Source organism: Larimichthys crocea, chromosome XXII, assembly GCF_000972845.2.
Source record: "Larimichthys crocea isolate SSNF chromosome XXII, L_crocea_2.0, whole genome shotgun sequence".
NCBI lineage: Eukaryota > Metazoa > Chordata > Actinopteri > Sciaenidae > Larimichthys > Larimichthys crocea.
Window position 1 is genome coordinate 8,616,576 of NC_040032.1, and position 17,454 is coordinate 8,634,029.

General features: G+C 46.7%; 2 protein-coding genes and 1 long non-coding RNA gene across 4 annotated transcripts; 1 reads left to right on the forward strand and 2 right to left on the reverse strand.

The window, feature by feature from the left end:
* Positions 1–1,726: 1,726 nt before the first annotated feature.
* On the reverse strand, positions 1,727–3,584 carry LOC109142888 (uncharacterized). The gene is made up of 3 exons (XR_002043086.2): positions 3,471–3,584; positions 2,778–2,922; positions 1,727–2,019 (listed from the first exon to the last, which is right to left on the reverse strand). It is a non-coding gene; the product is annotated as an uncharacterized LOC109142888 (long non-coding RNA).
* A 102-nt stretch (positions 3,585–3,686) lies between these two features.
* atf5a (activating transcription factor 5a) lies at positions 3,687–7,537 on the forward strand. The gene is made up of 4 exons (XM_010750199.3): positions 3,687–3,823; positions 4,339–4,590; positions 4,861–6,049; positions 6,139–7,537. Exons 2-4 carry the CDS (start codon positions 4,449–4,451, stop codon positions 6,323–6,325), a joined length of 1,518 nt encoding a protein of 505 aa, XP_010748501.2. The 5' UTR covers positions 3,687–3,823; positions 4,339–4,448; the 3' UTR covers positions 6,326–7,537.
* A 1,184-nt stretch (positions 7,538–8,721) lies between these two features.
* stk36 (serine/threonine kinase 36 (fused homolog, Drosophila)) lies at positions 8,722–17,359 on the reverse strand. Of its 2 annotated transcripts, none has more exons than XM_027273877.1 (20): positions 16,902–17,359; positions 16,205–16,345; positions 15,658–15,735; positions 15,441–15,571; positions 15,118–15,367; positions 13,549–13,642; positions 13,272–13,453; positions 13,079–13,200; positions 12,532–12,619; positions 12,247–12,375; positions 11,987–12,163; positions 11,800–11,885; positions 11,650–11,713; positions 11,462–11,569; positions 11,102–11,176; positions 10,899–11,004; positions 10,697–10,823; positions 10,442–10,616; positions 9,083–9,919; positions 8,722–8,965 (listed from the first exon to the last, which is right to left on the reverse strand). In XM_027273877.1, the coding sequence occupies exons 1-20, from the start codon at positions 16,983–16,985 to the stop codon at positions 8,855–8,857; spliced, it is 3,165 nt and encodes a 1,054-aa protein (XP_027129678.1). In that variant the 5' UTR covers positions 16,986–17,359; the 3' UTR covers positions 8,722–8,854. The 2 variants fall into 2 exon arrangements, with proteins under 2 accessions (XP_027129678.1, XP_027129677.1); XM_027273876.1 differs by having other exon boundaries at positions 11,800–11,888.
* Positions 17,360–17,454: the final 95 nt, after the last annotated feature.

Consider the following 17,454-nt stretch of genomic DNA (forward strand, 5'->3'; position numbering starts at 1 on the left):
AAGAGTAAATGTGGGACTGACTTTTAGTGGTTGGTGAGAGCTTGGTGAAATAAAAGGCTGAAAGACAGACGCCGAGCTGGGCTGACTGCTGCTGGACTAGGCAGTGAGATCAGCTGCTGCTGGGGACCTGGTTCTGGTTCTGGGCTGACTGCTGCTGGACTAGGCAGTGAGATCAGCTGCTGCTAAAGTGCAGCTGCTGTGAAGTCTCTGGATGAAAATGTGTGAAGCTCTGAAGGTGACAGACGTGGAGAGTTTAAATGGCAGCGAGGCCGAGAGCTGCGAACCATCCGGGACCTCGAACCTCGATGCACGAACACAAAGTTTCTGCTCTTCTTCGTCTGTTGTTGAACTTTCAATCCACGGACATCAGATCTGTGGACGCGCTCACACTGAGGTGAACTTTCCACAGCAGGCGAGCTTCGGCTGAGCCGAGTGTGCGTTCAAGAAGCCTTCAGCAGTTAGTGTCAGCGCTCAGAGGACGCTGTGGATTCACCGTGACGCTCCTGAGAACAGGAAACATCCTGAGACTGACGACTGCAGATCTGTCACGGCGCCATGCAGATTAAGACGCCTCAATTACATTCATGAATAAAAATGTTATTCCACTCGTCACTGATGAAGTGTGTTTGAAACCAACGGAGGCTGAACACACACACACACACACACACACTCTGAGCTGGCCTCCATTCACAAGTCTGAACTGGATTTCATGTTTTCATCGCGTGTTCAAAGAGCGGGAAAGTTGAGGACAATAAACTGTGAGAGATGATGATGATGAAATGATGCTGTAACACAAACTAACGTGCCATACGTGCTCTTGGCATGCAGCGTCGACTTTTCTGACTTCTGGGCTCAAACACGAGATTCACGCACAGCGAGTGTGAAGTGTTGGAGAGCGATCATAAAGATCTGAGATCGGTCCAGTCTGATCCAAAGTTCCTCTAAATCACCCGTCATGTTTACATCATGCATGTAGATGATCCGGACGAGCCGGATTCTGCTGCGTAACTTTCACATTTCTGCGTCTCTTCCTAAATAATGACAAAGGATATTGGACTTAATAGAGCAGACTTTGGGGAAATGCAGCGCCGCTGTCATGAACACCTCAGATTTCTCTCATGATGCGCAAACAGGAAGCCCTCTGTGGACCAATTAACAGAGACGGAGAGAGCAGTCAGCGATTTCCTGGGAGACCCTCCAACTTCACCAGCTACTATCTCAATCTGCTCTCCATTACAACCACATTTATCTCGATTGCATCAGGTCGCCTTTCTACAAACTCTCTGAGCTGCTCACGTGGTCGCCGCCGCTCGCTGCGGATGGGCAGACATTTTGCTGAATGTGTAAATGACTCAGAGTAACACGGACGGACACAGAACGCCTGAATGTTTGTGTGGATGAACTCCATCCATCCTCCGAGTGGATGAACTCCATCCATCCTCCGAGTGGATGAACTCCATCCTCCGTGTGGATGAACTCCATCCTCCGAGTGGATGAACTCCATCCTCTGTGTGGATGATGTGACTTTGACTCAGAGCTGCTGCTCGCTGGACAAACCTCAAAGTGTCCCGGTGTCGATATGCAAATTCAGCAGAAGTGGAAAGAAGCCCATTGGTTTTTGGCAAAAAATGAAAATGTCACCGAGATGCAACTCAGCAAATCAGATGGAGGAACAGTTGAATGAGGGAGGAGGAGGTGGAGGAGGTGGAGGTGAGGTGGAGGGAAAACAGCAGGTACGAAGAGAGAGAGAGAGAGAGAGAGAGAGAGATGCAAATCCCATGGCAACAGCAACCAGAAAACAAGTCTAAAATAGGGGGCAGTGTCCGCTATTGCTATAGCAACAGGAGAGCAGCACACTGACTCGATTTGCTGAAAGCAGAAAAACAAAAGATTTATTCTGCTCTTAATTGTTATTGACAGTGGAGTCTGAAGGCATCGAGCGGGAAATAAAGATCCTCAAAGTCCATGAAGACAGCGACAGAGGACGAAGCACTGAGCTGCTGAGTGTGTGAGCGACAGCTGATCATCAAACATAGAAAAACACATCGTTATTATATCTGCACAGTAATGACACAAACACAACACACAGACACAGGATCATGGATGAATTATAGATCATAAAGAACATAAAATAAATAACACAAATATAAATGAAGTGATATGTTTCAAACTCAAACTGAATAATACATCAATAATCTAAAACATAAAATAAATAATAAAAACATTTCTAAATGTCTTTGTTCACCTCAAACTAAATAAGAACAGATCATAAGTAATATAAAATATCAAATAAATCATAAGAATAGATATAAATAAAGTGATATCAGCCAGTTTGCTCACCTCGAACTGAAAAATACAAAATAAAGAATTTAAAATATGATAGAAGATGATAAATAATCAAAGACGGATAATAAATCATGGATAACAGTGATAATGAAAGTTGTTTTTACCTCAAACATAATAAAACTACCATAAATAATATAAATAAATACTAAAAAGTATAAATGAACTAATAAAACAGCTTGTTTACCTCTAACTTAATAAGAATAGATCATAAGTTATTAAAAATAAATAATATGAAAGTAGATAATAAATGATGATAATAGTTGATAAAAATAAATAAAAATTCAAATAAAGTCAGTTTGTTTACCTCTAACTTAATAAAATATGACTACATCATAAGAGTAGTTGATAAATGATCAAACACAGATGATGAATGTTGGATAACGCTGTTTAATGTTAAATATAGATAAAGTGGCAGCAGCCGGTTTGTTTACCTCCAACCTGTGCACAGTCTGCACTGCGCTCATGCTTTGCCTTGCCGACCATCCACCAATCACGTTTCACCTGGAGCCGATTCCAACCAATGAGAGCGCGGCAGTTCGAGAGAGCTCCTCAGCCAATCGCTGAGCGCGTGGACCACTGATGCAACGGCGATGCAACAGAGTGTCAGGTTACAACAACAAAGCGGATCAAAAGTTTCTCTAAAAATAAATAAAATAAAATTAATTAAATAAATAAACACAAGCAACGTCCGTCCGGTGAAGTGACTGCTGGTGTTTAAGTCCGTTTCTATAACAAACAATACTCTTTAAAGTATGGGATTACTTTGCTTTTACTGTGATATATAAACGTTAAAAGAGCGGGAAGCACTTCCGCTTTTGAAGTTGAACGGTTCGGTTTAATTATTATTTTTAATTAAGAATTAAACAGCGTAAAAACGCCGTTAAACCGCGTGCACACGGTTACTTTAATACATTTAAATTATATTTTAGTTTTCACTTCATGTTTGCTGTTTTTGGGAGCTAGCTTCAAGCTAAAATCTACTTTTATTTTTAATTAAAACACTTTAAAAATAAAGTTTGGCTCGGCAGGATGAAGGTTTTTGGTAGTAACACGTCGCCGTGTGTGTGTGTAACGTTACACAGTGTGTGAAGTGTAAGTTTATTTAAATAAATATATAAACTTACTGTTATATGTCGGAGCCTGGCGGAGGGATCTGTGCGCTGTGCCGCGGTGAGGCGGAGGGATCCCCCCCTCCCTCCTCCTGCTGGTTGCGTGCTCTGCGTGATGACGCAGCTGGTTGCTAGGTGTGAGTGCAGTGACGCTTTGTCACAATGAGAGCAGCCGCTCAGTTTACAGCTCGACCACAACAAAGCAACAACTGGACCTGTTCGAGTCCCGCCCGGATAACACTCCACCAGCACGGTCCAGCATGGCTCTTTAAACTCGTCCCGTCGTCCGGACCCGGAGAACTAGTCCGTGCTTTGCTTTCAAGCAACGCACCAGCCGAAGCGCTCCACGTTTCCTCCGCAATAATGGAGTAAGTGTCAGTTTGTGACATTTTATTTTTATGTCGAACTGTTTTTGTCTCGTGGTTTCTTTAAGTGCTGAGTGACGTCCTTCCGTTTTCGCGGCTGTTTGTGGTTGCTATGAGAACAGCTGTGTTTTTACATAAAGGTGTGCAGGTGAAGCCTCGTGCAGGTGTGTCAACTTTTTATTTTTGAAACATTTGAACCGGTTCAAGTTGATCTGGATTGATCCGGATTCGGGATGGAGGTGTCTGGAGACTTTTCTTTCTTGACAACAGTTGGGAGGTTGACAACGTCATCCAGGTCCCACGTGGTTTGAGAGGGAGCAGGGGTGGAGGTGGAGGTGGAGGTGGAGGGGGTTAAAGCCCAGAGGAGTGTGTGTGTGTGTGTGTGTGTGTGTGTGTGTGTGTGTACTTTAAAGGTGCATGTGCTGATCGTGCAGGAAGGTCCAGCCCATCATCTCCATCCTTCATTCATGATCTGTGTCTCTTTGCCTCCACCCTTCCTCCACCCGTCCCCTCTCCAGGTTTCATTATGCCCACCCAGCCCTGCTCTCTGTGGCCCATCCGTCAGACCCCGCTCGCTCCCAGCGCATGTTTGGACTGTTTGGACTGAACCAAAGCGCCGACAGACAGAATGATGGCAACGTCGGCTCCTGTTTGGAAGACTCTTCGTGTCTGCCCGGCAGACCCCCTCGCTCTCTCTCACCCACAGGCTAACCACAGCCAATCACAGGGGTGCAGGGGGGAGGTGTCAGAGGAGAGTCAGCACTTAATTGGTGAGTTGCGGCGAGTACGCTTTTTTATATTTTTCCCCGTTTCAGGTGGGCTCGGCACTGCAGCACATTCGTCCTTCTTGAACAGTAAGTAATAAAGTAGCTACGTCTGATTTTCTGACATCCTGCGAACAGATCCGCAGGAAGTCTTTGCGTGTGCTGTCGTCGATCACATCGTGCCTTCTCAAATCTGCCGGGCTCGTATTTTTCCAACGCTTGTTGTTGTTGGGCTGATATTTGCAGCGTCTTAACGACATTTTCTCTCCTCACTAGGTGATGGTCTCACTGACTGGATGACGGAAGAAGTGGATTTCTCCTCGTACCTCCCAAACCCTCCTTCCCCTCCCTCCTCCACCAACGCCTCCCTTCCCCCTTCACCCCTCCAGAATGATATCCAGGTGCCTTCTGACTTGGAGGTCATGACCTCTCTGCTGCAAGAGGAACTCGCCCAACTAGAGGACTACTTCCTGTCTGAGCCGCTGCCGGAGAAAGGGCCGAGGCTGGGGAAATGTGACAGGGGTCCACTGCCGGCGGGTCCTCAGCCCTTCACTCAGCTGCCATACGCATCATACTCGACATGCAGCCAATCGGAATCCAGCCCGCTTCTTGTTACCCTGGCAACGGGAGAACTGGACCTGCTGAGCATCTGTGGCGGGCCCATTGGGCGATCCAAAGTTCCAAGACACGCCCCGTACAGCTGCGGGCGCCCCAGTGGGTGTGGTAGGAAGCGAGTTCCCGATGGCGCGAGGTTCAGCGAAGGTTACGACAACAGTTTGTTGGGATCCAAAGGAAGTAACTCAGGTAGCTCGGCCGCGAGCCTGACAGGAAGCTACGGCTGCGTGGACGACGAGCAGCTGGCAGGGAAGAGCTTCTGTCTGGGGAGCGCCGTCGAGGTCAGACGATGTGCCGTTCTTCCAAAAGAAGAGAAAAACTGCTGCTTCGGTCAAGACGTGATGGGCGCCGCGAAGGTGGTCGGCGGTGGATTCGGCTTCGGGGGATCACTTGACGTCGCGCACAAGAAAGAGGATCTGCTGATGTACAGTATGAGGGAGGTCGGCTCAGGCGCCGCCAACAACGAGGTGCTCAACGGTATCAAAAGTAGCATGGAGGTGACCAAAGCCGGCGTTTCGTGGAAATCAGAGAGCGGCGACGGTTGCTACCTTCCGGCAGCAGCGCAGCCCGAGGCCTTTCACAGCTTCTTAGGTAACATCAATGAGCAGGTGAAGTCCGAGAGCCTCCAGGTCAACCAGCACGACCTGCACTGCAACTTCCTGGAGGATCAAGGCCCGGAGTGTCTGTTGATGTCCAGAGAGAGTCTGAACCTGGAGTCTGCAGGGCTCAGGCAGGCGTGCCGGCTGAAGGAAGACCACTGTGCCCTGAAATACGAGGTGGACATGGTGCCAGCTGAAGGCGGCGAGCGCAAACAGAAGAAGAGAGATCAGAACAAAACCGCCGCTCACAGGTGAGTCAGCTTCGTCCTGATGTCTGCAAGGTGATTCCACAGGTGGACGTCCTCGTCTCATCCTCGTGTTTGTTTGTTTCCAACCACAGGTATCGCCAGCGAAAGAGGGCGGAGCTCGACTCTTTGGAGGAACAGTTGCACTGCCTCGAAGGGAGGAACCGGGAGCTCCGGGACAAGGCAGAGTCGGTGGAACGTGAAATCCAGTACGTCAAAGACCTGCTGATCGAAGTTTACAAGGCCCGCAGCCAGAGGCACAAGCAGGACACGACGGCGTAACCTCGCAGCAGCGTCTGTGTCTCTGACGGTGGTTTCATGTTTTCTGTCACGGCTGGCGGGAAATGCATGCTTTGCTGATGTGAATTATTTTTTTTAATCATTTAAAAAAATCAACGCTTCCATTGCTTTCGCACTCTGATCACTTGAGCCTGCACTGTGGCATTGCAATGCTTTAAATGACAATCATTTTTATAGACCTCGCCCTGCGTGAGGCGACGAGTCGAAGAAGTTATTCATTCTGCAGGTTTGATATTTTAATAGCCTTACATTGGAATTGATGTCAGCAATAGAACTTTGTGTTTTTATCTTTTTTATGTTTTATTTAATTTATTTGTGTCACTTTAAATTAATGAAAAAACATTTAGTTTTAATCGGCGGAGGATTTGATATGAATATTTTAAAATGTTTGATTTTTACAGAAAGAACCGCTGAAGAACGTTTTTTTATTTTATTATTATTTTTATAATTTAATATTTTTTCATGTGATCTGTGTTTATTTCATTTCAGCGTGACAAATCCCGTTTTTACGTTTGCAGCACTGATTCCAAATAACGTCCAATCTATTGATCCTGTGACCAAAATAAAAACTGGTTTCTCGTTTGCACTGTTCTGAAGGTGAAACTGACATTTTTTATTTTTGTGTTTTGTAAACTTTTCTTTCTCCCGCATATTTCAAACTGTCCGATCTGTTTCTCGTCACACGTTTCTCTGTTCACATGCAGCTTCTCTCTTGTTGTACAAATGTTGTGAGTAGGTGAGATGTAGCAGCTCCCTCTGCATGTCTTTACTTTCTTTCCATGAACTCTTTTTCTCTCTCTTGAAATAGAAAATGTAGAATTTCAGAAACAAGTTCAGGCAATAAGTTTTTTAGGCCTCTGGCTGATCTGCACTAATTTGTAACTTTTGTATGTTCAGGGAGTCGGAGTGTGTTCGTCTGTTCTTTGTAGGAAACGAACAGAAAATCAATCATTAGATTCTTTGAGTAATTATATTTCATTTTTCTCACATTCATCTGTTGTTACTGAGGCTAGATTTGTTTCTATGCATATTTATGTTGAGACAATCTTGAATCTTGTTGATTTATGGATGTTTGTTTGTTTCTTTGTGCACTAACAAACCAAAAATGTGGACTGAGAATTAGAGCGCTTCATGTGAAATCATTTAATCTCATGTGAAAATTTGTTTTGTGTGAATCCACTTTTGTTTTTTCCTTAAAAAAAAAATAAAGAGTGTCATGAAGTCATTTTGTGTTTTCTGATGAATTCAATGGAAAAGATTTTTACTAAAACTCAAATTACATCCTGATCTGTCGGATCTGCAACACAAACACATATTATAATATAATCATATTTTAAAATCATTGTTTGAATCATTAATTCTATTTGATTCAGTCGCTTTTTAAAAAGCTGCTGTCTGCTGATTATTTAAATTAATACAAACACGCCGTCACCTTCAACGTGAACATGAAGAAACTCTGAAGATGAGCCGCGTCCATGAAAACAAAGTGAATTCATTTTTCTTAAATAAATTCACATTAAACTTATCTGACATCATTTTGAATTAAATGTCCCGTTTCAAAGCACAAACAATGAATAGAGACTGAAATGATTCATGACAATATAAATCTAAATATTATAAACTGTTGTAGTTTGTCTGAAACGTTTCAGCGTCTGTCAGCATCAAACTCCTCCGCTCAGACTGCTGCAGCTCCTGTGGGAAAACTTCACAAACCGTTTCACTCATTTCATTTTTGGGGCTGAGATTCAGAATCCTGGAGACAGTTTTTAAAAGGAAATGTTTGTCATGTACTTATGTGATCCACATGGACTTGAATATGCAAAGCGGGACAAATACCTGTTGAGAGTGTTGTTGGTGTAAAATGACAAACCAACAATAAACGAGTGGATTGATATAATTCATAATATTTATGTTATGGAGAGAAAAACATTTAAACTAAGAAGCAAACTGATGTTTTTGAAGAGAACTGTAACATCAAACCTCCATCAAGACTTTACTTTGAATCTCTCCCCTATTTTCAAGCAGCATTCTTATATTTTTATGTGTATGTGCTGCTGCTTTTACATAATGTACAACCCTCCCCTCGTCATGTTGTGTTTATGTTACGTTGTGTGTTTTTGTTGTTGTTGTATGTTATTAAGAAAAAACAAAAAGAAACTGTGATCAGAAAATATTTATACAGACGCTGAAACAGATAAAATATCAAATGTTTTACCTGAAAGAAAATTAAAAGGAATATAGAGAAATATTTAATTTAATTTGATTTGTGTTCTGTGTGTGTGTGTGTGTGTGTGTGTGATGTATTTCTGTTGTTTTGTTCTCACAGAAGAAAAAAAGACAATAAATATTTTGTAAATATGAAAAACTTTTATTTAAACAGACAGAAGATGAAGATCAGCTGATCTTTTTTTTTGCATCATTTTAAATTTAAAAGTCAAAATATTAAAACGTTTTTTTATCCTCCGTCACGGCGTGGACGACAGGAAGTGGTGTGTTGAATTTTCACATTTTTCACGGTGGACTCGTTCGCAGCCGTCCGATCAGCTGATCGTAGTCACAGTGTGGAGCTGTGTGATGTGAAGCTTCAACAAGTTTGTGCACGGCATCGAGGGAGATCAGGACCTTCAGAGAAAAGCACATCATAATATTTAAATATTATTCTAATATTAAAGTCCAAACACGTACAGACACGTCACAGTTAAGAACGAACTGAACATACATTGATTTCATCGTTTTTACCTGGCGTACGGCGTCCTGCCTGCTGTACAGGCTCAGGGTTGTTATGGCAGCTTGCCTCACTGCATTGTGGGAGTCGGAGCACGCGGCTCTCAGAAGTTTCCCGAACACGTCTTCCTGCGACAACAACGCCGCAGCACCATCGACGTTCACCAGGTTTCCCAGAGCCGTGCAGCAGTGCCGCCGTGTGAGGGCGTCGGGGTCGCTGATCAGAGGCGCCAGCATGGCCGCCGTCCTCCTCGCTTCCTGTGTCCACCCCCGCCCGTCCTCCTCGTCCAATCCCTGTTCTGCTATGGTGGACAGATCTCCTGCTGCCTCACTGTGTGAACACTCGTTGGACCGACCCGCTGCCATGTACCCCATCCAGTTCCCGACTGCCCGGCAAGCCATCCTCCGCACAGGCGTGCTGGAGTCGTGCAGACAGTCGATCGTGCTCCTGAAGATGTCCGGCTGCAGCGCAGGAGGCCTGAGCGGATTTAAACTCCCCAGAAGTCTGCAGGCGGCAGCTCTGATCGGATCATGAGGGTGAGCCAACGCCTGCTGCAGCGCCAAGGCGTCCACGTGGACCTGAAGGCGGGAATGTTGAGGGGAACAACGGGCGACCTGGGACAACAGAGTCAGGAGCTCGGCGGCAGAATCCCACAGCACGTCCTGCTGCAGGAAGTCAGCGAGCAGAGAGCCGGCGGTCCGCGACGTGAGCCGGCTGTTCCCGGGCAACGCGAAAAAACCATAAGCGACCTTCACGAGGCGGGAAAGCGATCGGCCGGGGTCGCACAGGAGCAAACGGTTCAGCAAGGAGAGAGGCAGCTCGAGCAGAGGAGGAGGGAGAGTCTGAATCACCTGCAACACAAAGTCATCCAGACGACTCGTCACAGTTCAACAGACACGAGAGACAGATGAACAGTCATGAGGAGAGTGTGTCAGTTCGTCTGCGTCAGTTCGTCTGCGTCAGTTCGTCTGCGTCAGCTCGTCTGCGTCAGCTGGTCTGCGTCAGCTGGTCTGCGTCAGCTCGTCTGCATCAGCTCGTCTGCGTCAGCTCGTCTGCGTCAGCTCGTCTGCGTCAGCTCGTCTGCGCCAGCTCGTCTGCGTCAGGTCGTCTGCGTCAACTCGTCTGCGTCAGTTCGTCTGCGTCAGCTCGTCTGCGTCAGCTCGTCTGCGTCAGCTCGTCTGCGTCAACTCGTCTGCGTCGGTTCGTCTGCGTCGGTTCGTCTGCGTCGGTTCGTCTGCCTCAGCTCGTCTGCGTCAGCTCGTCTGCGTCGGTTCGTCTGCGTCAGCTCGTCTGCGTCAGCTCGTCTGCGTCGGTTCGTCTGCGTCGGCTCGTCTGCGTCGGCTCGTCTGTGCTGCATCAGCGACGTCTTTCACCTGCACGAGGCCTTCGACGATCCCACAGCTGTCGTACGACTGGAAAATGGTGGACGTGTTGCGTGAGGGCAGCTCCAGGGCGAACGGGAAGCACAACAAGTGACAGCTCAGCACCGACACGCCGTCGTGGCTCAGATCCACCTCGGGTCTCGTGGTTGCTGCAGACAGATGAAGACTAAAAAGACTCTATTGTTAGCCGTTAGCTCGTTTAGACTGGAGGCACTGATGAAACATGAAGATGATCCGAGCACTCACCGGTCAGTTCGCAGCAGCTGGCCGAGGGCGAACACGCATTTTGACTCGCGGTCAGAAAACAGAGGAATGCACGAGTACGGGTCCTTGGTGAAGACAAACAGTGCGATCGCCAGGAAGGAGTACAGCCCTGAGGTCGGAATGAAACATCAGTGTTAAACAAAGAACATATTCAATAAGCTTCAGACATGGACTCTACAGTTACCGTGTGCTGAACACAAGTCTGGTGTCGTCTTCTCCAGCGAGGCGCTGATTCTTTTCCAAAGATCCAGAAACACGTCCGGATCTAAAGATGAAGAGCTGCTTTCATGCTGTTAGAAGACAAAAAAGGATCAAACTGCAGTTTTATCTCCGACATCCATCCAGTCAAACGTCTTATCAGACTTCATGTCGTAGTTTCTGTCTGACCTCGGAGAGTTTGTGCAGCAGTAAAGACAGGACGCCGTCACAGAGACCGAATCCAGGCGGAAGAGAAACCTGAGGCTGACGAGACGAAAGTGGGTCATGAACTTTAAACACATTTAACGTAGACAGAAAATAACTTCACAGTTCAAGAGTCAAAAAGAAAGCAGCTCCTCGTCGCCTCGGCTGTCCAAAGAACTCGATCAGAGTTCACGTTCATTAACCTGTTACTGATGTAGAGGGTGGAGGGTGACGGAGCCAGAGCAAACATCTATTACCACCAAGAAGAAGAAATACAACAAGTTCATGAGTCATTTCTTCCTCTGAGAACACAGATGCAGAAACGACCTCTCGCAGGTTTGTTACCTCGTACGAGTCCATCAGCAGCTTCTTCAGCAGCGAGGTCAAAATTTCTAAATCGATCTCGACATCGACGTGTTGTGTGAACAGAGACAAGACGGTGGCGGCCAGAGGCTGAAGAAGAGAACACAGAATCACCTGATGTCACCAAACTAAACTTTAACCTGCAGATGTTAACTTCAGCGAGGACGTACCGCCAGAGGAGCGAGCTGTGTTTGACCGAGGATGGTGACGAAGGGTTTGGTGAACTCTTCCAGTCTACAGCAGAGGACACATGACGAGTTGGTCACTTGTATGAATCAACAAATCAACAAACTCAGCGTCAGTAAAAAAGAAAATCACACCGATGTTCTTCCGTCCAGTCACCGTGCTCCTCCCAGTAGATTATGAGCACAGTGATCATTTCTCCGAGTGTTGGGACGCTCCCCGGCTGCTGAGCAGGAAGAAAAAGACAAAAACACGTCAGTAAATGTTGTTACGGGAACAATTGTTGAATAATTGTTGAGTATGCGTCCATTTCTGAGCAGTAACCTCGATGAAAGTTGAGTTCTCGACAGCATCGTGGACGAGCTCAAAGAGGACATGCGGTAGTCCGAGTTCCTGGCCGATCTGGTACGACTTGTCGGGGTCGTGGGTCAGAAGCAGGTTGTGTAAAACTTTCAGCGGTTGTTGAATCCGCCACGTTTCGTTAACGACACCAGCCGTTAACTGAACAAACACACAGAGACTAAATGAGAAACGTTCACAAACAGAGGTTTGAATCAGTTTGTGATGGTTGAAAACTTCATTACTTGAACTCTGAACGCAGCGATCTGAGATTTAATCTGCGGTACGACAACACTGAGGTCCAACGATTCTCTGGGTCTGTTTGGATCTGACTGTTGGACCAGCTTCTCCCAATATTCCTCACCGCCAACATCCTGAAACAAGAAGAAACATTTGATACTGCAGGACACGTTTCTTTATTCACATGAACATTCATGCAAACCACCAACAGTTCATCACACTCAGACGACCTCACATGAGCTACATGCCGCTGGTCTTGACTTGGTCGGGTTTTCGTGGCTGACACTGACCTGACCGTCCTCGCTGTGTCTCCGCAGTAGTTGTGGTCCGACCTCCACAGAGGGAAACTCCTGTTCATAGTCCCTGCTGATCTGACCTCTGCAGAGGACGCACACAACAACCGTGAACAAACAAATCAACATCGCACAACTGGAGAGATTCTTTGAACTGATCAGAAATCATGAAGACACCGAACAAATGCAAACTTCTCAAGGTGGAACGTGATTAAAAAATACGTCTTTGACACATTTTAGTGTTCAGCGTTCTTCAGGAAACATCTAGCAGGAGGGCAGCCAATCAAAAGAATCGATTCATTAGGTCAGTAAGACCAAGACCAAGACTAGGACTAAGGTCCCAGTTCACCTCCTTACTGATCCGCTCTCTCCTGGCTGCCCATCACTGCACCATCCATGAAGTTTCTATTCTGCTCTGCTCGTCTGTAACTTCCTGAAGAAAGCTGGAACACGTCACGTTTATTTTTGAACCATGTTCCATCTTCAGAAGTTCAGACTTGTTGTGTGGTGTTTTACAGTGAGTGTCTCATCTTTACTCGGATACCTGTGTTTGGATCTGTTGCAGTCCTGATTCTTCAGGTTCAGGACTGATGGACCTGAGGTAACATCAGCGGAGCTGGGCTTGGCTCTCGGGGAAGCTGCTGCTGATGCTCCATCCTTCTTTTTCTGTTAACGTACACGGATCAGCTCAGAGCTCCTCTGTGGATCTACCAATGAGGAACTGGTTTGTGACTCACCTTCACATCGTCGCTGCCCGCTGGCCTCGCTCTGCTGTCCGTCTGTTCTCGGGCCTTTCGCAGCAGTCTGCTCTGTCCAGACGTCGGCACAGTCTTCGCTGCCACTTGCTGAAGTTTCAGCGCCAACATGTCCGGGCTTGGCGTGACTGTCAGCGGGCTGAAAACAGTCGAGTCGGACAGAACTGTGCCAACACGTCAACAACACAGGAACAAAAATAAGAGCTCAGAACAGAAAGCTGTTGTATGTTTGGACGTTTTAAATTAGAGAAGACTTCACCTGGAACTCCATCAGCAACAAAAGGATGGTGCAGGAGGTCCGGCCAAGACAAACGCTTCTGAGGATCTTTGGTCAACAAACCTTTGAGGAAACTCTGTGGAGGAAATGATTAAGACGACATCAGACGTCAAAACACCAACAATCCAGCAGCCGTAAATATCCTCAAAATATGGTTCCAACTTAGACGTAACTTTGGGTTTAAAACTCTTCGTCCCACTGGACTCTGGATTTACTCTTCGGCATTTATAAATGTAAATATATGAACAGAAACACTATTTTCACTCGCTTTGATGACTTATCACATAAATTTGGCCTCCCCCGGTCCAGCTGCAACTTCCTTCAGCATCATGATCCCAACTTTCCAAACATGCCATCACTTTCTGGTTTAGATGATCTACTTTCACCTCTACAGAAATAAATGACTGTATCTTCCATTAAAAACAGAACTCCTGCAAAGATCAAGGCGAACCAGATAGATGAGACATTTTGGACAGCGCTCTACTAAAAGTCAATGACAGAACCTCGTGTGACACATTAAGCATAATACAGTTTAAGATCTTACATCGCGTCCACAGCTCCAAATCGAGACTTGCCAAAATAAACTCAGACACAGATGCAAGCTGGTGTCGAAACTCTCCTGCAGACTTGATGCAGATGTTTGGGTCGTGCTGCTGGTCTGCAACCTTTAAAACTATCAGAGGCTCCTAATATTGATCTCCACCCAACACGGTACAGTCGGAAGATATTCAATAAGCAAAAGATATAAAAACATCATCGATTTTACAACATGCAGAAAAATATTATTACATTGGAAGTGTAAAAATGGACCTGCGTGTCTCTGTGGTTTAGTGACTGATGCAGTTCATACAGCTCTCTAACATTTATATCTGTGATATTCATCCATGTCAACTACAGAATAATAATGTGAGCACTGGTCCAGAGTTCTTTTTTATTGTATCATCGATGCTCAATAAAAATCAGACATCAAAACACTGAACGCCTCCCCGGGCTCCTTCAGCACCTGCAGCCAACGCTGAGGGGCGAGAGACGTTTGAGTCCAGTTCAACTTCTGAAGGATCAAACGATCTAAATGGGACTGGAACAAATGGAAATCACAGCACTGTATCAGCTCTGTATCTGTTCTGTATCGGTTCTGTAGCTCTGTATCGGTTCTATAGGTCTGTATCGGTTTTATAGCTCTGTATCTGTTCTGTATCGGTTCTGTAGCTCTGTATCGGTTCTATAGGTCTGTATCGGTTCTATAGGTCTGTATCTGCTCTGTAGCTCTGTATCGATTCTATAGCACTGTATCGATTCTATAGGTCTGTATCGGTTCTGTAGCACTGTATCGGTTCTGTAGCTCTGTATCAGTTCTATAGGTCTGGATCGGTTCTATAGGTCTGGATCGGTTCTATACGTCTGTATCGGTTCTGTAGCACTGTATCAGTTCTATAGGTCTGAATCGGTTCTGTAGCTCTGTATCGGTTCTGTAGCTCTGTATCTGTTCTATAGGTCTGTATCGGTTCTGTAGTTCTGTATCGGTTCTGTAGCTCTGTATCGGTTCTGTACCGTGCAGCTGTCGCTCATCGTGTCCGGCCACTTGACTTGGTCTCTCACGATGAGCTGCACCAGGTGGAAGATGGAGTTGGTGTAGAACGGCGGCGCCCCCGTGTGGAGCTCGTAGAGGATGCAGCCCAGAGACCACAGATCAGCCGTGTGGTCGTACGGCTTCTCCTCCACCAGCTCGGGCGACATGTACAGCGGCGTCCCCTTGATGGACGTCAGCACCAGCGTGGAGACGCTCATCGCTCGAGCAAACCTGCAGATCACATGACGCGGTTCATCCATGTGGATTCACACACGCCTGATGATACAGAATCAGCACCACCTACCCGAAGTCGCACAGCTTCACCACGCCGCTCTTCCCCAGCAGGATGTTCTGCGGCTTCATGTCTCGATGGAGGATCCGGTGAGAGTGCAGGTAGTACAGAGCCGAGACCAGCTGACAGGCGATCTCTTGGACCTCAGAGGACGGAGACGATGAGCTGACGCTGATCAGAGACCATCACAAGCCTCACCTCATCATTTCTATTAATAAACTACACTTACCTGGCTCTCAGGTAACTTCCCATCATCCTCCAGAATCTGGAACAGCTGACCCTCTGCGTACTCAGTGACAACCACCACCTGTCAGACACAGAGGAGGGATGATGAACTCCACAGGTGTGGAGGTGTTTTAAACAGGTGTGGAGGTGTTCTAAACAGGTGTGAAGGTGTTTTAAACAGGTGGAGGTGTTCTAAACAGGTGGAGGTGTTTTAAACAGGTGTGAAGGTGTTCTAAACAGATGGAGGTGTTCTAAACAGATGGAGGTGTTTTAAACAGGTGTGGAGGTGTTCTAAACAGGTGTGGAGGTGTTCTAAACAGATGGAGGTGTTCTAAACAGGTGGAGGTGTTCTAAACAGGTGGAGGTGTTTTAAACAGGTGTGAAGGTGTTCTAAACAGATGTGAAGGTGTTCTAAACAGATGGAGGTGTTCTAAACAGATGGAGGTGTTTTAAACAGGTGTGGAGGTGTTCTAAACAGATGGAGGTGTTCTAAACAGGTGGAGGTGTTCTAAACAGATGGAGGTGTTCTAAACAGGTGGAGGTGAGCTGACCTCCGTCTCCGTCTCGAAGCTGTCAAACAGCTGCACGATGTTCGGGTGTTGGAGGCCTCTCATGATCTCGATCTCTCTCTTCAGGCTGCGCAGCTCCTTCTCTGAGCGACCCACCTTAGGCATGAACTTCAGAGCCACCACCTGCACAGGTAGACAGACAGGTAAACAGACAGACAGGTAAACAGACAGACAGACAGATAGACAGACAGACAGATAGACAGGTAAACAGACAGATAGACAGACAGGTCAACAGACAGACAGACAGGTAAACAGACAGACAGGTAAACAGACAGACAGACAGGTAAACAGACAGACAGATAGACAGACAGACAGACAGGTAAACAGACAGACAGGTAAACAGACAGACAGATAGGCAGACAGACAGGCAGACAGGTAAACAGACAGACAGGTAAACAGATAGACAGATAGACAGACAGACAGGTAAACAGACAGACAGGCAGACAGACAGGTAAACAGACAGACAGGTAAACAGACAGACACACAGACAGACAGGTAAACAGACAGACAGACAGACAGACAGGTAAACAGACAGACAGATAGACAGGTAAACAGACAGACAGGTAAACAGACAGGTAGACAGGTAAACAGACAGACAGACAGGTCAACATACAGACAGACAGGTAAACAGACAGACAGACAGGTCAACAGACAGACAGGTGAACAGACAGACAGGTACCTGGCCCGTGAACCGTCTCCTTCCTTTGTAAACTCGACCGAACGAACCTTCTCCAACCAGCTCCAGCACGAGGTACGAGTCCATGTCGACGGTTACCGGGACGTTACCGGACGTTACCGAGACGTTACCGGGACGTTACCGGACGTTACCGTGACGTTACCGGACGTTACCGTGACCGTAAACCGTGCAGCAGACTCACGGCTTCATCTCGTCACGTTTAAACGTTAAAGTTCCGTTGGAGCCGAAGGTTAGCCGAACGTTAGCCGAACGTTAGCCGAACGCTAGCTGGATGTTCGGGCTCGGTTCGTCCTGCAGTCTGTCCCGCGGACACAGCGCGTGTCAGTGCGCGTGCCCGTGATGTTTGAACATGTTAATAAACAATAACAAAGTTTGATCTGATCGTTTCTTCAGATTAATAATCAGACTCTGATCAGGCTCCTCTGTGGACAGCCTGACACGGGGCCTCAGCATAGCAACCGCTCATGCGTCCCTAGCAACGGGGGGAAAAACATCATGATGACGACACGAGGGCCACGTGACCAACACGTCCACG